The 25,450-nt window shown below is 38.4% G+C and overlaps 2 protein-coding genes across 2 annotated transcripts in view; one reads left to right on the plus strand and one right to left on the minus strand.

Annotated features, from left to right (window-relative positions):
* LOC141287170 (rhamnose-binding lectin-like) overlaps window positions 1-25,450 on the plus strand; it is a 45,213-nt gene that overhangs the window by 6,988 nt on the left and 12,775 nt on the right. The window lies entirely within an intron of this gene.
* LOC141287168 (rhamnose-binding lectin-like) lies at window positions 11,503-20,474 on the minus strand. The gene is made up of 11 exons (XM_073819303.1): window positions 20,444-20,474; window positions 20,226-20,261; window positions 19,521-19,568; window positions 19,300-19,429; window positions 19,063-19,172; window positions 18,953-18,997; window positions 18,707-18,842; window positions 18,327-18,442; window positions 17,929-17,973; window positions 17,675-17,813; window positions 11,503-11,886 (listed from the first exon to the last, which is right to left on the minus strand). Exons 1-11 carry the CDS (start codon window positions 20,472-20,474, stop codon window positions 11,730-11,732), a joined length of 993 nt encoding a protein of 330 aa, XP_073675404.1. The 3' UTR covers window positions 11,503-11,729.

Here is a 25,450-nt window from a genome sequence, read left to right on the forward strand (position 1 = left end):
CTACACCTGCGTGTCTAAGTGTAAGTCTTACTGTACAGAGCAATGATACTGCACATGTATTAGGGGTGGGAATCTTTAAGCACTTCACGATCCGATCCGATTCCGATTCCGGGAGTCACTAGTAGTCAATGCTCTTACTGTAAACACTTTAACTACTTTAATTATTTTTTTTTTTTGCAACATGTAAAAAGTGCAATACAATCAACTACAAATAAAATAAATAATAAAATATAAGGCTAACGTTAACCACTTTACTTTTGGTCAGAAACTTTTGCAACATGTAAAAAGTGCAATACAATCAACTACAAATAAAATAAATAATATAATAAATAATAAAATATAAAGCTAAATGCCAAAGAACTACAAATTAGTCAAATACAAACAGGGTATTTTTTTTTATGAAAAAATATATATGGCAGCAAGCCATCTGTACCTAAAACATTAAGACATAATGATATAATAACACAGACCCCAAACATAGGCCAATGTAAGTAATGTTAAACTGTTATCAGTACCAAAGTTATACAACAGAAGCTTATTTTTATTATTATCACCAAGTTTATGAAACAGAAGCTTATTTTTATTACCAAAATATAACCTAGGAAAGTTATTTTTACACAGAATGCAAAAACTTGAATCTTAATCCAGCTAAGTAATATATTGTATTATTAAATATTAATATTGCAAAGCTTAAATTTGCGGATGTTAATTAAAACATTAACTTTCTTGTTTGCTTAATTAACTAACTTAGCCAGCTAACGTTAGCTTGCAATTTAGCCTCATTTAGTTAACTCTTTTTTTAATATACCTTTATCTTGCTGTTTTTTCTCTTCCTCTGATTTCTTCCATTTTCTTTTCTCTGCAGCAGAAAGATATGTCCTTTTTTGTGACATTATTAATTGTTTTGCTGCAGTGACGCTGCTTCTTCAATGAATTTAAGTTACCTCAGTCAGGCATCGTATGGCTGCAGCAGCCATTTAAAATAATATTGTGTTGTAGTTTTAATTGAAAAAATGGTTTTCATTACCAATATGATATCCGTTGAAATATTATACATATATAAATAAAAAATTAAAATTAAAATTAAAAAAAGATGTAATTTCGTGTACTCTTGGGGGCCCCCTGGTGGCCACGGGGCCCTAAGTAGCCGCTTAGTTCGCTTATGCCTTGGGCCGGCTCTGCGTGAAATATTATACATATATAAATAAAAAATAAAAATTAAAATTAAAAAAAGATGTAATTTCGTGTACTCTTGGGGGCCCCCTGGTGGCCACGGGGCCCTAAGCAGCCGCTTAGTTCGCTTATGCCTTGGGCCGGCTCTGGTGTCAATCTTCACTGGTTTCAAGATTCAATTTAATTACTGTTTTCATTATCAACTAAATATCACGATGCTCACACTCTCAGTTTTCAATAGTACTGCACATGGCTACATTTTCATATATGTTTTATGTCAAATTTATTTTGTGCCAATTTTACTTTATTTTTTTAATTATATAAGCAAGGTACTTTTTAAAACAATTACTTATTTAAAATAAGTGTTCTTTAGGTATCTGAAAGTTTAAAGACATTTTTTTCTTCAGTATTACTGCCGTTTTATTGTTACTGATGAGATCATAGACAGAAGCTTTAACAGGCTGCATTCAAAGTAATGCACAGCAGTGGTGAGCGGTGACTTTTATTTTTTCATTTGATTTAGTCGAGTATGTTGTGCATCGAACACAATACTATGATTTTCGGCAATCAGGATCTGTCAGCAACAGCGCGTTTTTCCGCTTGGGCGAGCGCTTCGCGGACAGCTTACCCGCGATTGAAATCAAGCGCATGCCAGCAAAACTGAGAATGCATTTCAATTATAAGCAGTTGAGAATGATGCAGAGAATCTGCTTGCCCTGAACGCATTCTCTCTGACAGCCTGGGTATGCGAGCATTAGAAGCTTATATGGACGGAACGCCACTGATGCACAGATCTATTTCGAAACATCGAATGTTTTGTCCTGCTCTGAAACTCTGAACTGACTGTATGTATAGTTTCGTTTAAAACTATTCGAAAATGCAAGTGCATTTAACCGCATCCGCAATCGAGCTTTAGGACGAAAAAACACAAAGCACACGTGAAAGTCTGTCAGTCTAGTACTGCATTCCAGACGGCATGAATGAAAGCATAACTTAAAGGAGAACTCCGGTGTGATATTGACCTAAAGTGTATTGAATCATGATACCGAGTGTGAACGTACCTTGCATATCTCATCTCGGTTTGTGTCCAGCAGTCCGAAATCTGGGGTCAGTTAGCCGATGCTCACAACAGGTTGTCAATGAGAGTGAATCGGGCATCGGAGAAGCCATGTAAATAAATCACTGTTTTACGCCATTTACGAGGCACAAAGTAGCTCACACTTCATTGGTAGACTTGCAAGGGCCCTGACATTTAAAACGAGACATTGAGAACTCAGAAAAAGCACCGGTAGTTTATTTACAAGTAGATTTATACAGACATTTTCCACCAGGAACAGACCGGTCGCCGCCATCTTAAATTTAGTCACGATAAGTCGAGTGTCGAGCACGAAGGAAACTACAACCTGATACGTTGATAACCTGATAAATTCCTTGGTGCTCGACACTCGACTTATCGTGACTAAGTTCAGGATGGCGGCGACTGGATTTTCTCTTCCAGGTACTGTCTGTATAAATCTTCTTGTAAATAAACTACCGGTGCTTTTTCTGAGTTCTCAATGTCTCGTTTTAAATGTCAGGGCCCTTGGAAGTCTACCAATGAAGTGTGGAGCTACTTTGTGCCTCGTAAATGGCGTAAAACAGTGATTTATTTACATGGCTACTTCGATGCCCTATTGACTCTCATTGACAACCTATTGTGAGCATCGGCTAACTGACCCCAGATTTCGGACTGCAGGACACAAACCGAGACGAGATATGCAAGGTACGTTCACACTCGGTATCATGATTCAATACACTTTAGGTCAAAATCACACCGGAGTTCTCCTTTAAGTAAAACACGGCGGGTGGAAGCACACAATGTCAAGCAGTGCGCACGAGTCTCACAGTGCAAATTCGGTGCAATGAAGCCTGCCGCGTCTCAAGCGCGCACACGTGCCATATGCGGGAAAAAAACAAGCTCAGAATCGATTCTGAAATATTAGGAATCGATTCAGAATCGTTGAAGAGAGAATCGCGATGCGTCGGAGAATCTATTTTTTCTCCCACCCCTAATATGTATAGGCTATTTGGTTTTACTCATGAACTCACTCATCAGGCTTCTATTACTGTTGATTGTGTTTGCAGAGAACGACAGCTGACCTTGTGGTTCTCCCTATCAGCATCTTCTCTATTTTAAATGCGCTAAAACTAAATCTGTTTCCTAATTGTTAACACATCTGATATCATGTGGTATTTCCTCTTGTAATGATATGGCAAAAAGGGTATAATGGTAGAATATTACTGATCCGAATTCAGTCTTTGTGTGCAACTGAAATCAGTGTCTTTGATTCTTGTATGATTACCTTTTCTATAGACCTTGCTTATACACGATGTTGTGGGATTTTCCATACAATAAATGCTTTGCAAATGCAAACGAGGTGTATGCGTCTTGTTCTTAAAGCATGTTGATTGTAAACACCAGCTTTACCTTTTCATTTACCAAGTGTTAGGATAAAGAATAAAGGGTTCACATTGGTAATTTACATATATTACAGACACAATGCAATGCTGTTTATCCTAATCATTTAAAGGGGTCATCGGATGCAAAACTCACTTTTACATGTTGTTTGAACATTAATGTGTGTTGGCAGTTTGTTTACACAACCACCCTACAATGATAAAAATCCACCCAGAGGTATGTTTTTAATCTTTAAAAGTAATATCCCCTTTTTAAAAGCAGGTCATTCTCCGCTTCTTGTCGTTGTGATGAAACACAGTTGATTGACATGAGTGTCTTACCTTAGACCCGCCCTCACCGAGCTGAGACAGTCCGAATACGATTGCTATTGTGTGACTCAGGTGCAGAGGAAGACTCTAATTGAGCGACTGATGTGTTCTGTTGTTGGTAGTCATTTACTCCCAACATCTGAGCTGCTTAAGAGGCAGAGGACAACGTTGCTTTCATTTTTAAAAGGAAAACGCAGATCCTGATCTACATATGCATCTAAGTTTGTGTGAATCATTTGTGAGTATAAGGGTCTTTTATGCATCTTTGCAAATTGTTTCTTTCTTAATAATGTGCTTGTTGGCAACTTTCACCGATAAATGCGGCTAAATGCAGCTAGACGCGGCTAAAGTCAACATTACAGCTCATAACCTTTCAGCAGAGAGGGACGGGGCAAGCAGAGCTCATTTGCATTTAAAGGGCCCATGCGATAAAATGAGCTGATATTTTGCAGAGCTGATTTTGACAAGGTAAAAGGGTGTTTTTTACACTACTACTGAAATTTTTTAACCAAAGTATATTAGAGACTTTTCATTAAGACCCTAAAGAATCATATGAACTTGTGGAGAATGGGCATCCGATAACCTCTTTAAAATATTCAAGTAGCCACATAGGAACCACAATAGGAACATTAAAGAGGTCCTTTTATGCTCTTTAACAAAGTCTTTATTTTTCTTGTTTTGGGGCGCACTAGAACATGCTCTTTTCACATTCACATTCACATTCTTTTGCACATAATTTCACATACACATTCTTTTGCACATAATTTACATTATTACAGTAGCTTTCTCTCCTGGCTGGTGCAAATGGCTCGATTAATTCCAGGTTTGATGAAGGCCCGCCTTCAGAAAAACAGAATGTACTGTGATTGGTTAGCAGTCTCACTGCGTTGCAATTGGCGAACAGCTTAGACAGAATTTCAGTCCTGCCACACCCCTTCCCTAAGCAGCAAGTCCCGTATACAACTGCGCAAACTAGATTAAATTGATTCTTATGTTTTAAATATGGATATTTTTCTTACAAAAAACACATTGCGTCACTAAAAAAGGCTTTTACTGAAAAAAAATCTCTTACCACACACTGCACACGTCTACAGCGCGGCCCTGACGCGGACACAGATGATCATCACTCTAGTCAATGCTTGTGTTTACATCAGCCGCGGCTCCGTTTCAACCCTCTATCCTGCACACATCAGTGCCGCGGCTCCAGTACGGCTACCAGAGCAGTTTGCGGACACTTTAGTCAATGCGTGCATTTATACGAGCCATGCTACATTGCTAAATTTAGGCAAATCCCGCACCTCGTCCATGATTCAAATTTCCGTAGGCGGGATTTATGCTGTGACATCATGGCATCCGCAAAACAAACGCTGTACTCCAAAGGAGCCGTACGTTGTAGTTCTTGAAAATGTATTTTTTAAAAGCTAAATATCTCCCTTTGGAATGGACTTTGAGATTTGTAACTTTGTAGATGTATTTATGCCCAAACATACACACCACACACTGGCTAAAATTCAAACAGTGAATAAACATACACTGTAAAAAGTTTTCACCAGATTCAACTTAAAAACCTAAGTTTAGCAGCTGCCTTAAGTTTTTAAGTTAAATCAGCTTAAAACTACAAGTCATTTTAACTTATTACAATAAAAATGTGTTTATATAACCCAAGTGCACCTGTCTGCAGCCTGCAGATCGAGGCGGGGCTGAATCTGGGGTGGGGCTGCACATGTCGTCCCGCCCACATGCCTTCTCATTGGTTGTAGGTAAATTAATGACGTCGACGCAACATCCCTCCCACAACTCATCTCATTGGTTAGTGAAATGGATTGACGTCGCTGCCACGATCAACAGGAAATGTAGTTGGAAACTATACTTACGAATTATACGTTTTATATAAACGCTGAATCCTTTGCTTATTTATTCAGCTTTCAGATGTGTACAAATCTCAATTAAAACGTACGCTTATGACTGGTTTGTGGTCCAAGGTTACATACATTTACAAGCAAGACATCTTTCCGCTGTTTAGTTATCCCATTTATGGCAATCCGTGAATATAAATCAAAATGTTCCAGTAAATAAACCAGTGGTGTTTATTTACAGCTTTTTTGATTATTGTCTTAACTGTTAATAAGATACATATATGTGGAAAATTCTCAGCAAGAGTAGGCCTATCCACAATCCTTACGTTATTAAATTAATAAATAGAAAAGGGTAGATAAACATCAGAGTTGTTTATAAATACAAACATTTATGACACATGAATGAATTATCACGACACAGGAAGGAATTTCACTGTTATTTATTTAAGATAATAATGCTCACAGTTATTTCTGATTCTCCCTCCCGATCTAACTGTGACACGCGGAACAGCTGTCTGGGTCCTCTGTGCTCAAATACATTAATTTCTCTAAGAAATTGAAATAACACCCTATAACAATCTGTTGACCCTTCCCGAAGTATATCTACTAAATTGAAACATATTTTCATTTCTTCTAATTTCGCTATTAATTGACCATATGCACGGATTACTTCCATGTTTAGTCAAGCCAGCTAATTCATTTTTGGTCAACTGTAGTGTGCCGTAATATGAGCCTATTTTTTTTCGCTTTTATCTACATAATCCATTCACAATCGAAGAAAAGTGTTGTTTGTCTATTAGGATATATATAAATAAGTATTGGTTAAATATATGCTATTCAATAGATTTTACAGTTCAAGATAAAACTTAAAAGATGTAGTTATTAAATTTTATAAAATATTTCATATTCCTATCGATTCATATTGAGTGCATTATTTAATTATTATACCATAATTATTTAATGTATTTGTAGTGAACTATATATTAGTATTTAAATAATTCACCCTTATAGGCTGTTTGTGTGTGAGTTTAATGATTTTCTGCACTTGCTATACTAAATACTTAAGGACGGTAAAAGTACTACAGTTTATTATACTAGTAATTTTATAATAAATCGAAAAGCAAGACGTCTTGAAAAATATAGGGAGTTTAAAATGCAGCTGCATAATAAATAATCCTCTGCTGCCATCTTTTGGTTATATGGGTAATTCCATATTACGCTCCGTGCATAAGGTCAATTGTCTTCTTTCAGTTTCATAGTTCCTGCACTCTAATATGAAGTGTTCCACATATTCACATTTCCCTGTGCCATGTTTACCTATTTTCAGTAATGTTTCATTTAATCCTGTGTGTCCAAACCGAAGCCTTGATATTATTGTCTCTTCTCGCCTATTCCTCTCTGTACACCTTATTTCTCCCACTCTGCTTTGAATCTTATGAAACCATCGTCCTTTCCTATTTTCTTCCCATTGTTGTTGCCATTGTTTCTTTAATTTATTTTTAATAATACTCTTAATTTCTGTTCTACTAATACTAACTGTAAAATCAATTTGATTATTTTTAGTAACTTCCTTTGCTATTTTATCTGCTATTTCATTTCCCTTAACTCCATAATGTTTTCAACGTCATTACTTTGCCACCAATGAGATGAGTTGTGGGAGTTACGTTATCTCAACATTATTAATTTACCTACAACCAATGAGAAGGCATGTGGGCGGGGCGACACGTGCAGCCCCGCCCCAGATTCAGCCCCGCCTCGATCTGCAGGCTGCAGACAGGGGCTTCTCATATAACTTGAAAGTTGAAATTACTTAAGTTGTTTTAACTGACAATCTTAAGGCAGCTGCTAAATTTAAGTTTTTAAGTTGAAACTTAAAAACTGAAACTGAAAAAGTTGATCCTTAAACTGAAACTAATTAAATTGGCAAATTAAAACAAAAACAGTAAAACAAAGCAATTGCATAATTTAACAATAACAGTGCACTGGCAGTCAGGGAGTAGCAATACTAAGCCTAAAGTAAAGAATCAAGTACCGCCCACAGTTCGTTTTTGGTTACTAGAACTCTTGTGTAAGTAAACTGTACTAAAGGCCCATTCACACCAAGAACGATAAATATAACTATAAAGATAATGTTCTAAAAATCGTTTCAAATTTAAGAAAATAATAGTATTCTCACCACAACTATAACGATAATGATACAGGGCAACGATGCATTGGGATCACTTTCAGAACCTTTATAAATGCTTTATAAATGTATAAATATTGATTAACTTCCAAATCTGTCAGATCCTACATCCGACTGTAAGGCATAAAGATCGCATTGGCTAAACATGTAAAACAGCTACACTGTAAAATCCAACAGTTTACCTTACTCAGATATAATTAGTTATCTTTACTTAGTTGCTATAGTTACTAGGTTGTATTAAGTTACAGCTACTTTCAATGCAAGTAAAACAATTTACTTACTGTTTTTAGTGACGCTTACCTAAAATATTCAAGTAGCCACAAAGGAACCAATGACATTAATAAACCAGTGAGAGTCAGCAGTGCACTAATATGTTGCTAATTTGCAAAATAAAAAAGAAGAGGAAAATAAAAGTTTTTGAGGTGGGTCAATAGTTAATCTGCAGTTATTTTTCACAAGTTACATTCACTAATTTCTTAAAGTCATCTTGAATGTTGTTTCTATACAACTGAAATATTTGAAAGAACATCACATAACCTGACTTCATAAATTGATGTTGATTTTCATAAAATGTTGTTTGTTTTTACCTACCATTATAGTAATTAATGTTCCCTTTGGTTGGGTACTTGGAAGTTTGTTTCTTTTATTGTAATTTTGTTTCAATTGATGCAGTTATGCAACATGTGATCATAATTTTTGATTTCAAGGGATGAAAAGTAATAAGCAGGTTGTTTTTAGAAGGTAATCAATTTAACTACATCATTAACTAATATGTTTTTAACTTACTATTGATCTTTTACAATTCCATTGATCTTCATAACACCTTGACAAATCTAATTATGTTAAAACACTCATTTAATTTTTATGGTAATGTGCTCAAATCACAGACAGAGTTCAACATTCAGCACGCGAATCACAACAATGGTAACAATTCAATTTTATTTTTATTAATTGTGACAACCATTTTATTTTTTATTTGCTCTTTTTGTTGTGCTACTACTGACACAAGACAGTAAATAAAATTAACAAATAAAAACAACAGTAAAACAACCCAATTGCATAATTGATGCATGCTGCAATGCACTCTGGGAGTCAGTGAGTAGCTATACTAAGTCAAGAGTAAACCTCAAGTAAAAAATCAAGTAGCCCCTATAGTTATTTTTTAAGTTGCTAGAACTCTTAAGTAAACTATACTAAGCATTTGTCGGTACAACATACTATTTCTATTTCACTTTACTTCGGTTTAAGGCAATTGGTTTGCATGCTTTAAGTAAGCCCAACTAATTAGATTTTACTGTGTAGAGTTGGCAAAAAGGAAATTACAGTTGGAAAATTGTATAAAAGGGTTAGCAAGGTTTGCTTGTCACGTATGGAGTAATGGAGATCTGGGTCCAGGTGCAGGGAAGGTAAGATATATTTAATAAACACAAAATAAACAAACAAACAAACGGCCAACACGGCACACACGACAGGATCTGGGCAGGAGCAGGATTCACATAAAACTTGAAAACTGAGACAGGAAACAAACCATACGGAAGACAGGTTACAGGAAACAATGCAGACTCAACAGGGTAGTGGAAGTGTGGAGATTATAAAGACAAATCATAAGTGTTATCAGCTGGGGAAGACAGGTGACAATCAAGGCAGGTGCAACAATCAGAGAAGTGTAGTGCAGGGAAGGGAAAACAGCGACATCGTGTGGTGAAGGGAAAGGCAGCAGCCCAGAGTCATGACAGTACCCCCTCCCTACGGAACGGCTTCCAGACGTTCCCAAAGTCTGGAGGGAGGAGGTACGGAGGAATGGTGAACCAGGGGGAGGGATGGCGGGCCAGGCCCGTGCAACAACAGCAGGGCCGGAGACGAAGGTTCCGTGAGGCTGGGCAAGACCAGCGCAGGGCCTGGGAACTCGGGCAGGGCGTGACCGAACTGAGGAGGAACGTGAGCGGGCACCGCCGCCGCCAGAGGAACGTGAGCGGGCACCGCCGCCACAGGAACATCAGCGGGCATCGCCACCAGAGGAACGTGAGCGGGCACCGCCGCCGCCAGAGGAACGTGAGCGGGCACCGCCACCGCCAGAGGAACGTGAGCGGGCACCGCCGCCGCCAGAGGAACGTGAGCGGGCACCGCCACCGCCAGAGGAACGTGAGCGGGCACCGCCACCGCCAGAGGAACGTGAGCGGGCACCGCCACCGCCAGAGGAACGTGAGCGGGCACCGCCGCCACAGGAACGTCAGCGGGCATCGCCGCCACAGGAACAGGACGCGCAGCCGCCTCAGCGCCAGGAACAGGACGCGCAGCCACCTCAGCGCCAGGAACAGGACGCGCAGCCGCCTCAGCGCAAGGAACAGGACGCGCAGCCGCCTCAGCGCAAGGAACAGGACGCGCAGCCGCCTCAGCGCCAGGAACAGGACGCGCAGCCGCCTCAGCGTCAGGAATAGGACGTGCAGCCACCTCAGCGCCAGGAACAGGGACCATGGACACTTCCGCCTTCCCACGGAAGAGCCACTCCACCCCCACCGCAAAGCGGGAACGCCGTCGCGCCGACTCGGCCCTACAGGCCTCCATCTCGGCCAGTTGGAGGTAAATGACCTCCTCGAACCGAGCAGCCGACGCCGCCTCAAACGCCGCCGCCTCAGAAAAAAAAAAAAAATTACTCCCCGCTGGACCCATCTGTGGAGTCTGCATTCTGTCACGTATGGAGTAATGGAGATCTGGGTCCAGGTGCAGGGAAGGTAAGATATATTTAATAAACAAAATAAACAGATAAACAAACAAACAAACGGCCAACACGGCACACACGACAGGATCTGGGCAGGAGCAGGATTCACATAAAACTTGAAAACAGAGACAGGAAACAAACCATACGGAAGACAGGTTACAGGAAACAATGCAGACTCAACAGGGTAGTGGAAGTGTGGAGATTATAAAGACAAATCTAAGTGTTATCAGCTGGGGAAGACAGGTGACAATCAAGGCAGGTGCAACAATCAGAGAAGTGTAGTGCAGGGAAGGGAAAACAGCGACATCGTGTGGCGAAGGGAAAGGCAGCAGCCCAGAGTCATGACATTGCTTGGCATTTATTTTTTCTTAGGCTAATGATTTTAGAGTAATGTTTCTGGGCCCCTTTGGGCAATATTGCCATCAACAGGCAACCAGGAAAGACACAGGGCCCACGACTGATCTCAAGTATCCAGATAAAATTCATTGCCCATTGCTAATGGAAAACTGCTCAAGTAAGAGTAAAAGATAGATTGGTTTGGGCAATTATTTGCACTCCACGTTAAAAGGTAAAAATAACCTGCCTTGTACTGTTACAGTGTCTTATGCAAAATTACTTTATCCTAGCACTTGGTAAATAAAGGTAAAACCGGTGTTTACAATCAACATGCTTTAAGAAGATGCACACACTTTATTCCCACTTGCAAAGCATTTATTGTATGGTAAAATCCCACACTGTACAAGCAAGAGAAATATTTACTGTATGTAAAAGCCTCAGCCGGTGATTTCATCTGCACACAAAGACTGAATTCAGATCGGCATATTAGTATTCTACCATTTTTCTTTTAGCCATATTTTTACAAGATGGTAAATGTCAGAAGATGCGTTAATTAAGAAATGGATTTAGTTTCAGTGCATTTGAAGTGGAGGAGATCCAAATCCACAAGATCAGCTGTTGTTCTCTGCAAACACAAACCGCAAAAGTAGACTGGAGTTCATGAGTAAAACCAAACCTAATCAACATTAGAAAACTAGCACATGTATGCAGTATCATGGCCCTGTATACAACAAGACTTACAGGGAGACACGCAGGAGGAGGAGATGTACAGGTACTTGAATGTGCCGAAACATGGATCTGAGAAGACATTGTTGGAGGCTAATATGGAGCAGCTGTTCTTCCCTTCACATCTACACAATAAAATACACATTACTGAAACAAACTAGATAGATTTTATAATAATAAAAAAAAGTTGATTACCCTGCTGGGAGAAAATGCTTGGACTATATTGGGGTTTGGGTTGCATTTTTTTTTTTTTTTAAATCAGTACCGCAAAAACTAAATTACATGTATAATAATAATAATAATAATAATAATAAAGCTGCAAGCACCAATTACGGTGCCAAGCACTAGGCAAGGAAAGCATCAGAACAAGGGCATCAGTGAGTAAAAGGAAGCCATTTTAAGATGATTTTAGTTAAAACGACAGAAAAATTATATAAAACGCCTACTGATATGACTTAAATCCATAACTTGGTCAGCACAGTCTGAAGATGTTCTGACTTGATTTTGGTGAAAATCGGATGAAGAGTCTAGGACTAGTTCGAAAAAATAGGTTTTCAAAATAAACCAAAATGGCGGACATGAAGATTGACCAACTGTGTCATAATTGGTATCTATGTTGTCAGCATGACCCAAGGAATATTTTGAGACTAATTTCATTACAATAGTCTAATGCTATCTACAGTTATTAGCATTTTTGAGTCAGTCCTTGCTGCAGCCTGTAGCGCGATGACGTAGCTGGATCAGGTCCAATACGTTGTGGACGTTGTATAGCCATCAGTGATGCGCGGGTTGATCCAAAATGAGCAGTTACCCGCGGTTATGAGTCATCCAAAAATATTTTTAATAATATTCGGGTCGCGGTCGGTCGGGTCGTTTGAAATAAAGATCCCAATTAAACCTTCGTAATTTATATAGTAGACAATTTTCTATGAAATACATAGACCAACACTTTATTGGCTGAATAATATTTACCTTTTGAATGTTGAGCGATATTAACTGTTGAATAAATGCTGACGTGGGACAAAATGCCAGATTTCCCAACATGTTGAACTGAGCAATGCCATTGTACCATTTTAACAGGCTACTTTAAACGCATATAGCTCAGTAATGTCGGTTTTATGTATTTTCTGAGAGGGGGTGGGATTTTTGTTGGGAAAGTCGGTGGAGAGATGCACACTTTGATTAGACTGGATAAACACATGCAGCATCTTAATTGTTAGGAAAATGGTATTCCTAATAAATGTCTCGAATATTTTGATTATGTCCAATGCTACTCTTTCTTTTTGGAATTATTAGACACATTTCACTATGTCTTTCAAATGCCTAGGTCTGTTTATTTTCCTTAGTTATACAGTTTCTAGCACTAGTTTTAAACGTTTATTCATGCAATATTATATAAATTATCTCATGTATGCTTGTTTAAAACCAGGGATTAAAAACAAATTCCAAGTAAAAACTGTATTTCTTTATATTTCCAGAGAGCGAAACGAACAAAATTAAACATTACTTAAATTTAAGGCACTATAATTTCCTTATTCATTTGATACAACTATTATAGCTATACAATTAATGTATATAAAATATTTTGTCATATTCGTGATTCCTGAAAAAAACGTTTAAGTGCATTTGTTATGTTTGTATAAGAAAATTCCTTAACCTAGCCTATTAAGTTGATTTAATATTTTAGATAATTTTTATAAGAAGTTAAAAGTTAAGAAAAAAGTAATTAGCTTGTAGTCTACATATATATATATATTTAGGGCTATAGGCTAATCTTTTTCTTAACTCTTATTACACTGTAGATCGAAATAATTCTTTATCATATTTAACATCGGAGAATCTCTGACATAATTTAGAGTACTTCGAAAACGAAATTTAAATTTGTATAAAGGAAAGACAAAATAAAATTAAAGCTGCAAGCAGCGATGAACGGGCCCTTGCACCCGGGCTCACCGCCGACCAGTGGCTTTAAGAAAACAGCAAACGGTGGGCAGTATGCTTTTAATACAGTAAATATAGGAGAAATGTCATAAGTCACTTAAATGTGCCAAATTTCCCGCTGCCAGCTGGTGGCGCTATGCCTATAACTGATTATTAGCATGTAGATGTGTTCAGGCCAGCACTATTATCAAACATATGTAGTTTGGTGCAGATTGATTTTGGTATGTTTGAGTTAGTGAAAGATATGATATATATTGCTGCCAACAGGTGGCGCTATGATAATATCTGAATATTGGCCTTTAGGGGTCTTCAGGCCAGGACTCTTACCAAACTTGAAGTTTGAGGCAGATCGGACATTTTATGGCCGAGTTATGACAACTTCTATATCCATGGCGAAACAAACTTTGTCAGGCCGCCACAGACACGCCCTTTAACGAAAACTCAAGATCTTCACAATTTAACATCTCTAAGGCCTCTAGATCAGACTGACCAAATTTAATGTTGATATCATTAAATCTCTAGGAGGAGTTTGCTACAAGTCATTTCCTGTTACCAACAGGTGGCGCTGTGATTATAACAGAATATTGGCTTTCAGATGTGTTCAGGTCAGGACTTTAATCGAACATGTGAAGTTTGAGGCAAATCGGACATTTTATGGCTGAGTTATAACAAGTTTTATATCCATGGCGAGACCTCGAAATTTGTCAGGCCGCCACGGACACGCCCTTCAGCGAAAACTCAAGATCTTCGCAATTTAACATCACTAAAGCCTTTATATTAGACTGACTGATTTTGGTGTTGATCTGTATAAATCTCTAGGAGGAGTTTGTTGCAGAGTACAGCATGACACTTCCTGTTGCCAGCAGGTGGCGCTATGACTATAACTGAATATGGATATGTAGATGTCATCAGGTCAGGTCAAACATCGAAACTTGCCAGGCCGCCACGGACACGCCCTCCGATGAAAACTCTAGATCGTCGCAATTTAACGTCACAAAGGGCTTTAGATTAGGCTCACCAAATTTGGCGTTGATCCAAATAAATCTCTAGGAGAAGTTAGTTCAAGTATGACACCTGAAAATGGCAAAAATTACAAATTTTGCTGAGAAAATTAATAACCGACTTCTTGTTGGGTTTCGGATTTTGTCCCAGGAGGCTTTTTTGTAGGTATTGGTAAGTTACATGCGTGTACCGATTTGTGCATGTACGTGAATCACAGCTGAAAGCGCACACCGTGGAACGTGTAAAGGTGGCGCTATCGAGCCATTTTGCCACACCCATCTCTGAAACCCATATCAGACGTACATTTTCGCCAGGTTTGATGTGTGTGCAAAGTTTCATGAGTTTTCGGGTATGTTTAGGCCCTCAAAAACGCGATTCATTCCGAAGAAGAAGAATAAGAAACGGAGCAGATCCAATAGGGTCCTCACACCATCGGTGCTCGGGCCCTAACAAGAAATGTATTCAATCTGTATTTTTTCTTGTAATCAAGAACATTTCTTTTGACAAAATTACCCAATTAAATGCCGAATGATGTTTGACAGTATCTCCACCGCATAGCCGCATATAATGGCTGCTGTCAGTCGCAAATATTAAACATGCGGGTCAGGAAGCGGGTCGAGTACAATATATATATATATTTTTTTTTTTGCAGTCCGAGTAGCAGGCGGTTTAGTTGAAAACGTCGGTCGGGTTCGCATTGTTTATACATTGACCCGCACATCACTGATAGCCATTAAAGAAGGAACTCTTACCAGTCAAAATATCATTAAGCACACTCTTTTTTTTTTTTTGACATCTGACAAATTTAGTTTTATTGGTGCTGTTATTATTTTTCCATTTTCCCTTGAAGGTGTACTGGTATTTCAACTTTAGGATTAAAATGACACAATGACATATTTTTGCTTCCACTCAACAATATGACCTGAATAAAATGGCTTAATTTTAAAATCTTGTATATACACTCACTGAAAATAATTCTTGACAAAGATATTATGCTTTTAATCCATTAAATTTGTTAAAACACTCTAAAGTTATGCAATTTAAAACTTTATTAATATCTACTAATGCACAGGTTAGAATATCACCACAATACAATATTGTCCCTTTAAACCAGCGCATGCGTATTATATTCAGAGATCGCTACTGCTCATGTGTCTATCGGCAAAACAAACCACCACGCACGCGCCTAACAACGTCCAGCATCAACAAAAAAAAAAAAAAAAAAAAAAATACAATTAACAAATATTTTATCATTATCCTACTATTACTACTTGAAAAATTTCATATTTACCGCTGCAAATTCACTCAACGAAATCTTTTATTTATTAAATAAAAAAAAGAGGTTCAACAGTATATCCAAACTACTTCATTATCTAAATATCTTAAACTGTCAATTTGTTTCATATTTGTAATTTATATTGTTAATGGTTTGTTTTGTATTTTATAATTTTTTTAATTGTATTATATACATGTATAATGCTGACATTTTTTGTACTTTGTACCTTGGCAGTTTAAAAAAAAAAAAAAAAAAAAAAGGACCTCTTGGGCATTTTTGGACATTTTATAATTGATAGTTAATTAATGGTTTATTACTCTTGACCAATAGGTGGCGCTGTTACCAAATTGATGTGGTGTAATCACTGTGAGGTGAAAATGCCACATACAAAATTTGGTGCAAATATCTCAAAGCTTTGCAGAGATACAGCTATAGATGTGCTTTGGCATCTTTTCAGCAAATTTGTTGATGCGTTAAATGAACGGTTTTGAATATCGACAAGAAAACTTTGTCAGCATGGTCTGAAGATGATCTGAGCCAAATTAGGAGGAGTTCAAAAAAGTAGGTTTTCTACATTAATCAAAATGGCGGACAGGAAGTACGACCAATCATGGCATAATTGGTATCGATGTTCTCGGCCTGATCCAAGGAATATTTTGAGATCACCTTCATTACAATAAGCCATTTTTCACATAAGTTATTAACATTTTTCTAAATTTCCTTATAACTTGACCACAAGGTGGCGATACCACCAAGCTTTTTGAGTACTGTCAGGGCATGGTGACGAAGATACTTACCCAGTTTCATAACGATACGTTAATGCGTTCGTAAATTATAGCATTTTATAACAAAATTCAAAATGGCTGACACCCAAAATGGCTGACATGGGAAAATTGGATATGGATCAACTCGGCATGTTCCTCTGAATTTTTGGCCAAACCATTGAGAAGTAATAAGCAAAAATAGCCAATATTCATATCTCCTGACCACTAGGTGGCACTTTGACGTAACATTGCAGGTAGCCTCAGGTCATGCTTGTTATAACACACTCCAAGTTTGGTCTCAATACTCCAAAGCATTGCGGAGATATGGCCTCACATCCATTTTTGCATGCTTTTCGTAATATTAATTTGCGTGTTATTCAAGAACAGTTTGTCCAATCAACTCGAATTCCATAACTTTTTGCCAGCATGGTCTGAAGATGATCTGAGACAATTTTGGTGAAAATCAGACAAACCGTCTAGGACGAGATCGAAAAAGTAGGGTTTACAAACAATTATAAAAAAAAATAAAAATAAAAAAAAAAACACTAAACCTTAAATTTTTTGAATTTTCACATTCATTCGACTCGGCATGACCAAAGGATTCAAAGAAAAAAAGAATTTTTTGATTTTGTGGCGTACGGTTCAAAAGTTATTACCAAAAAGAAAGTGAAACTTTGAACAAGTGGTGGCGCTAGAGAGTAAGAGACTCCAAATTGGCTATGGTGACATTTCAGATTGTCCTCTATCAGCATGCCAAATTATACAACTTTCCCGCAAGCGGTTCTATGGGCTGCCATAGACGCAATGGCGGAAGAAACGGAAGAATAAGAACGCCAACGGATACAATAGGTGCCACCGCACCTTCGTTGCTTGGCCGCTAATAATAATAATAATAATAATAATAATAATAATAAAAACATGTAAACTGACCCACTAGCGACTACGGTCTGTGTATTTGAGGCGTAGCAGTCAGTTTTGGCAAGCTGAGAAGCAGGTCGTCCAGCAGAGCATGTGCTGCCATCAGTTCGGCCGTAGTTAGCGCTGTGAATGCTTATGACAGTCCCGTTATCTACAAACATTAATTCAACATTTTACAATCTCCTGCAAAAAAGGCCATTATATAGTATATTTTACCATTTAGTCACAAACACACTAAAGTAACACCTAAAGAACAGAATACACACCACAGGTCAGGGCACTCGTCTCATGTTCACAGGCCAAACTCGAACCTACATTAAACAGAGGTGTTGTAAAGCAATTTACACGCACGCACTTTTATTATGAATAAAAACAGGCCTAGTAAGCCTGTTCTGTTTGTGTATGGTTACCATGACTTAAAAACATACAAAAAATATTTTAAATCCATAATAAGAACCTTTTTTAATAATATGCAGAATGAAGTGTACCTTTTATTTTTCACACGAGTCACTGGCATGTAGGAGAGAAATAAGGTTTCATTTGAACTTGACTAATATGCCACACTAAGGCTCTTGTTTAAAGTCCCCTAAAAATCACATTCTAAACATACAACCTGGAAAGAACTGAAAGAATTAAGTAGCCAAATGGGATAATATATACTCACGAACTCCAGGTGGCAGGCAAAAATAAGAGATTGCAAGGTACTTGTATGTGCCAACACAGGGATCAGTAAAGACTGTGTGTGTCACAAACACCTCACAACTTTCCAGGCCATTGCAGCTTCATTAAAAAAAAAAAAAAAAAAAAAAAAGATATATTATATTTATATATATATATATATATATATATATATATATATATATATACACACACACACAAGCTAACAAAAATATGGTCTAGGAAAGTTGCGCTAACATTACCGTTGTTAAGACATTTCTTAAATGTTAGAAAAGATTTTGTTATGTGAATGTAAAAATTCCCTGTTAGTTGAGAAGGAAAGACAATAATGAACATTGAAAATTTATTAAAAATAAATAAATCTACCTTTTGGACACAGGCGCCAGTGCATTGGGTGAATAGCAGTTGGTGTTTTGGAGCTGTTCAGATGGACGTCCTTCAGAGCAGGTGGTTTTATCTGTACGTCCATAGTTTGCGGTATGTATCTGTATCTTACCAGTTTCTACAAGAGAAAACAAACAAAAACAAAAGTTAAGAAATGAATCCATGTGATTTGATTTCTTGAACCAATTAAAAGTGGGGGAAGGGGGTAAAAAAACAACCCACACTCACCACATTTCAAATAACTGTATCCACTATGACAGGTCACACTTGTTTCTGGAAGCACAGAAGACATTTACACAGAGAAGGAGAGAAGAAGAGAAGAGAGGAAAAGTCCAGACCTGCTGGGATGCAAATATAGTTGGTAGTGTAGTACTTGTAGGTGTCAGCACATGGATCTCTTGATGCAAGTCCTTGAGTGTTTATCTCACACTCTCTCAGTCCATTACAGCTGTTCAATGATAAAGACATAATGAAATATATACATGCAAGTAAGCTAACAACAGAGTAAGCAGCATAATCAAAATTCTTTGGTCTATAATCACAAGCCAAACACAATACAATGAAAAAACCCTTACCGTTTAGAGACCGCAGGGACATCCATTGAACATCCAGTATTAGATGTTTCAGACGGTGGTCGTCCAACGCTGCAAATAAGGCTGCTTGTGCGGCCAAATGTTGCTGACTGTACACTGATCACACCAGTCTCTGAACAGAAGAAAAACAGTTTCATAATGTATTACTGTTAAAACAAAAACAGCACGCACACACACCTCACTTTATTATAAACACATCTTACCACAACTGAGACGCTGGACAAATGGGCCTTCACATGTAACTACGGTCTCTGAAAATTAAAGAGTGCAGTTTTAAAATGTGCCTTTTCAATTTTGTAACAAAGTGAGATTAACAAACTATAGGGGAGAAAACTATAAAGAAACTACAGGTGAGGTCAAAAGTTTACATGCACCTTGGAGAATTTGCAAAATGTTAATTTTACTAAAATTAAGAAGGACCATACAAAACGCACGTTTTTATTTATTTATTATTATTATTATTATTAAATTATTATTATTATTGACCTAAATAGGATGTCACATAAAAGACAGTTACACAGTCCACAAGAGAAAATAATGGAGTTTATAAAAATGACACCACTCTTTATGGTCCCAAAAATTATTTGGTTTTCTGGTATTTTGCCTATAGTCAACTCTGACTCATAGGCAACCATTACATTCAGTATTGCCCTTCAGAAGCCACTTACATGCAGGGCCTAAAAGTAACTTTTTCCCACACCTGCCAATGGCCGACGATGTGATAATTTACCAGCCAAAAAAAAAAAAACACTTTTACATATACTGAACTGACAAATGTTAAAAAGAATATAAAGTTACTATAATGCCATATTGACACCCCACCCAAACACACAGATATGAAGTTTAAAACTGACTAGTTCAAAAAGTAATTTTGCTTAAATGCTGATTGACATTAACAAATAAAATACCTGCAGATATCAGCAATCTGGTGTTCGGAAGCATCACTGTAAAACAACAAAAGATAAAATGATTAAAAACCCTATGCAACGCAAATCTAAATGTCATACACTATTCTCAACAATTAATTTAACTCAGAACAGACCTACCCAATAGTTTAAAAGTGCAACTACACATTAGCGTTCATTGTGCACCTGATTTGGCACTTTATTAAATGGAAATAACTTACAAGTAAGCAGAAGGACACTGAAAGAGAGCATGGTTCTGTTGTTGCCATCAAAAGTGTAAAAGTGGCCTCAAATGAGCTGATCCGTATTTATACTGTCGTGGCAGAAATCAAACGACTCTCATCGCATAAGAGACAAACTCAATCAATTGTCTTTTGTAAGGATTTATTCTTTGCAAAGAAGGTCAGACAGTCATACAGGAACACAGGTTGCTGCAGAATGTGACAAAGAAAGGGAGGGCTTCCTCCACTTTTATATCCCTTCCCTAGTCCTCAAGGTTATATCTTAAAACAGCCTGTAACTCCCTATCCCCCAGGGACCAAAGAAAACTCCTTTTTTAGCATACTAGTCAACCTATAGAAAACCTTCTAAGAGACATTTTGGGTCACCAAAGGTGCCCATTTGCTTCCCCAGCTGCTTCCCCTCATCTAGATGACATTCTTTACCTTTTATGTCTCTTTGCTTTCTGGGTGTCTCTATTTAAAGAAAAAGTATATGCTTCTAAAATCACACAGAAAGGGTATGAATGAATTTTTCTTTCACAATACCATCTGTTAGTGTTGTGTCAAGTTCTAGTTATTAATCAATTGAGCAGAGGTGGGACTTTCAAAGAGTTAAAGTTAATAAGATAATTAAGTGTTTAATTAAACAATGATTGTGTATTGTGTGTGATGATTGAAAACCTGCTGTAACTGAGAATTACAGAGGATCAGGGCCCAATTATCAAGCTTCTCAAAGTGCCATTTTAGTCTTAAGTGCTGAGAATTCATGAAACTTACTTTCAAACTATCAAGCTTCTTAAAACTAAGAATCACTCTTACTCTCCCAGTTATTTAAAACAGCTCCAGAGGTCTCTCAAGTGGTTGGGAGTTTCCAGTAGGGGCTTGTGGTGGTGCTGTGTCCATATTCGCAATGTATTTGAATGCCAAACTATTATGTAAACAAGACTTCATAATTAACACGCTTAAAAAAAACGTCCATGTCACATGTGCAAATATGTGTTTGGCCCGAGCTCAGGCTGTATGGCACAGATTGTAGTATGCACTATTTCAGTTAACCATTTTATCTACAGTTTATTTGGTTGACTACATTTTATTCTGAAAATGAACAGCCTGCAATATTTGCAATTCTGTATGTGGGCATGTGAGATGCTGGCGTGATTGAACACTGAAAAAAAATAGCCTACTCTGTAATTTCGTTTTGTTCATCTGTTAATTAGGCTTTTTAAGTCAAATATGTTTTGTGTATTTATTCATTTTATATATAGACTATGATTTCTTAAAAAAAGATTTTGTTGTTTTTAGTTAATTAATTTTTGTTGCTTGTCTGCGCTCGTCTGCCGCTTTCTTTCTCTTCTTCAACTCCGCATCTTTCTCCACCCACATAGCAATTGACGTCTGGCCCAGCTCTGGGTCAAGCAAGTAGTTACACTTGGTCCAAATCAAGTGTGCCTTACGAGTTCTGAAAATTGAAGCCAAAACATTTCGATCAACCCTGGGGGCCAGCTGCAGTATCGGTCATAAATCCCAGCCTCTTCATGTAATCTAATGGGACGTGAGCCAAATTAATAATCGTTTTTATAAAGTTTTTATAATGCTGATTCATGTTCAGGCGTTCGTTTTTTTAAGTTCGCTTTTAGGTAGTTATTAGATGCTATAAAATCGGGGTGAGGTGTCATGATTGTGATCTTGCGATTGGGTCTGCAGGAGTTTGGGCAGGAATTTGATACTTTTGAATCTCTACTGCGCAGACTCTGGCTCCAAATGTATCTCTACTATGCAGACTTTGGCTCCAAACAAATCTCTACTGCGCAGACTCTGGCTCCAAATGAATCTCTACTGCACAGACTTTGGCTCCAAACAAATCTCTACTGGGCAGACACTGGCTCCTAATGAATCTCTACTGCGCAGACTCTGGCTCCAAATGAATCTCTACTGCACAGACTCTGGCTCCAAACGAATATCTACTACACAGACTCTGGCTCCAAACAAATCTCTACTGCACAGGCTCCAGCTCCAAATGAATCTCTACTGCACAGGCTCTGGCTCCAAACAAATCTCTACTGCGCAGACTCTGGCTCCAAACGAATCTCTACTGCACAGACTCTGGCTCCAAATTAATCTCTACTGCGCAGAATCTGGCTTCAAACAAATCTCTACTGCACAGACTCTGGCTCCAAATGAATATCTACTACACAGACTCTGGCTCCAAACAAATCTCTACTGCGCAGACTCTGGCTCCAAACGAATCTCTACTGCACAGACTCTGGCTCCAAATTAATCTCTACTGCGCAGACTCTGGCTTCAAACAAATCTCTACTGCACAGGCTCTGGCTCCAAATGAATATCTACTACACAGACTCTGGCTCCAAACAAATCTCTACTGCACAGACTCTGGCTCCAAATGAATATCTACTACACAGACTCTGGCTCCAAATGAATCTCTACTGCGCAGAATCTGGCTCCAAACAAATCTCTACTGCGCAGACTCTGGCTCCAAACGAATCTCTACTGCACAGACTCTGGCTCCAAATGAATCTCTACTGCGCAGAATCTGGCTTCAAACAAATCTCTACTGCACAGACTCTGGCTCCAAACGAATATCTACTACACCGCGTTCCAAATTATTATGCAAATGATATCTTACTCTGGTTTTCATAATTAGTCAATGCAAATGACAGTCAGTATAATTTTTAAGTCATCAACCATTAGGGTATAATTCGAATTTTATTGAACAAACCTCCTAATGATAACAGTATTTATTTCAAAAATAAAAAACTGAAAATGCACTGTTCCACATTATTATGCACAACAGAGTTAAAACATTGTATAGGTTGTAAAGAACTGAAAATGGGCATTTACTGAATTTGCAGCATTAGGTGGTCATATTTACTGAAATCAAAAGCTATTTCAATCAAAAACATCCTAACTGGGCAAGTTACATCTTACCATAGGACCCCTTCTTTGATATCGCTATCACAATTCTTGCATCCATTGAATTTGTGAGTTTTTGGAGAGTTTCTGATTGAATTTGTTTGCAGGATGCCAGAATAGCCTCACAGAGCTGCTGTTTTGATGTGAACTGCCTCCCACCCTCATAGATCTTTTGCTTGAGGATGCTCCAAAGGTTCTCAATCTGGTTGAGGTCAGGGGAGGATGGTGGCCACACCATGAGTTTCTCATCTTTTATGCAGATAGCAGCCAATGACACAGAGGTATTATTTGCAGCATGAGATGGTGCATTGTCATGCATGAAGAGGATTTTGCTACGGAAGGCACAGTTCTTCTTTTTGTACCATGAAAGAAAGTGGTCAGTCAAAAACTCGACATACTTTGCCGAGGTCATTTTAATACCTTTAGGGATCCTAAAGGGGCCAACCAGCTCTCTCCCTATGATTCCGGCCAAAAACGCCACCTCCTTGTTGTGGTCGCAGCCTTGTTGGGACATGTTCCATCCACTACTCCATCCATCTGGACCATCCAAAGATGCACAACACTCATCAGTAAACAAGACTGTTTGAAAATGAGTCTTCATGTATGTCTGGGCCCACTGCAACCGTTTCTGCTTGTGAGCATTGGTTAGGAGTGGCCAAATAGTAGGTTTATGCACAACTGCAAGCCTCTGGAGGATCCTACACCTTGATGTTCGCGGGACTCCAGAGGCACCAGCAGCTTCAAAAACCTGTTTGCTACTTTGTAATGGCATTTTAGTAGCTGCTCTCTTAATCTGATGAATTTGTCTGGCAGAAACCTTCCTCATTCTGCCTTTACCTGCACGAACCTGTCTGTGCTCTGAATCAGCCACAAATCTCTTCACAGTACAATGATCACGCTTACGTTTTCGTGAAATATCTAATGTTTTCATACCTTGTCCAAAGCATTGCACTATTTGACGCTTTTCGGCAGCAGAGAGACCTTTTTCTTTCCCATATTGCTTGAAACCTGTGGCCTGCTTAATAATGTGGAACATCCTTCTTAAGTACTTTTCCTTTAATTGGGCTCATTTGGCAAACTATTTATCACAGGTGTCTGAGATTCATTTCAGTGATCCAAAGAGCCATGAGACACAATACCATCCATGAGTTTAATTGAAAAACAAAAAACTGTGTGTTTATGACACTTACATCCAATTTGCATAATAATTTGGAACACGGTGTACACAGACTCTGGCTCCAAACAAATCTCTACTGCACAGGCTCCGGCTCCAAATGAATCTCTACTGCACAGGCTCTGGCTCCAAACAAATCTCTACTGCGCAGACTCTGGCTCCAAACAAATCTCTACTGCACAGACTCTGGCTCCAAACGAATCTCTACTACACAGACTCTGGCTCCAAACAAATCTCTACTGCACAGGCTCCGGCTCCAAATGAATCTCTACTGCACAGGCTCTGGCTCCAAACAAATTTCTACTGCGCAGACTCTGGCTCCAAACAAATCTCTACTGCACAGACTCTGGCTCCAAACTAATCTCTACTGCACAGACTCTGGTTCCAAATGAATCTCTACTGTGCAGAATCTGGCTTCAAACAAATCTCTACTGCACAGACTCTGGCTCCAAATGAATCTTTATTGCACAGACTCTGGCTCCAAATGAATCTCTACTGCACAGACTCTGGCTCCAAATGAATCTTTATTGCACAGACTCTGGCTCCAAATGAATCTCTACTGCGCAGACTCTGGCTCCAAACAAATCTCTACTGCACAGACTCTGGCTCCAAATGAATCTTTATTGTCCAGACTCTGGCTCCAAATGAATCTCTACTGCACAGGCTCCGGCTCCAAATGAATCTCTACTGCACAGACTCTGGCTCCAAACGAATATCTACTACACAGACTCTGGCTCCAAATGAATCTCTACTGCGCAGAATCTGGCTTCAAACAAATCTCTACTGCACAGACTCTGGCTCCAAACGAATATCTACTACACAGACTCTGACTCCAAACAAATCTCTACTGCACAGGCTCCGGCTCCAAATGAATCTCTATTGCACAGGCTCTGGCTCCAAAC

This window comes from Garra rufa, chromosome 15, assembly GCF_049309525.1.
Source record: "Garra rufa chromosome 15, GarRuf1.0, whole genome shotgun sequence".
Lineage (NCBI taxonomy): Eukaryota > Metazoa > Chordata > Actinopteri > Cypriniformes > Cyprinidae > Garra > Garra rufa.

Coding starts and splice junctions, on each gene's coding strand:
- LOC141287168 (XM_073819303.1), bottom strand. CDS start 20,474: ATGCTCTCTTTCAGTGTCCTTCTGCTTACTT. Junction 19,569..20,225: donor CAGATTGCTGATATCTGCAG/GTATTTTATTTG, acceptor TTTAATTTTCAG/AGACCGTAGTTACATGTGAA. Junction 19,430..19,520: donor TGTCCAGCGTCTCAGTTGTG/GTAAGATGTGTT, acceptor TCTTCTGTTCAG/AGACTGGTGTGATCAGTGTA.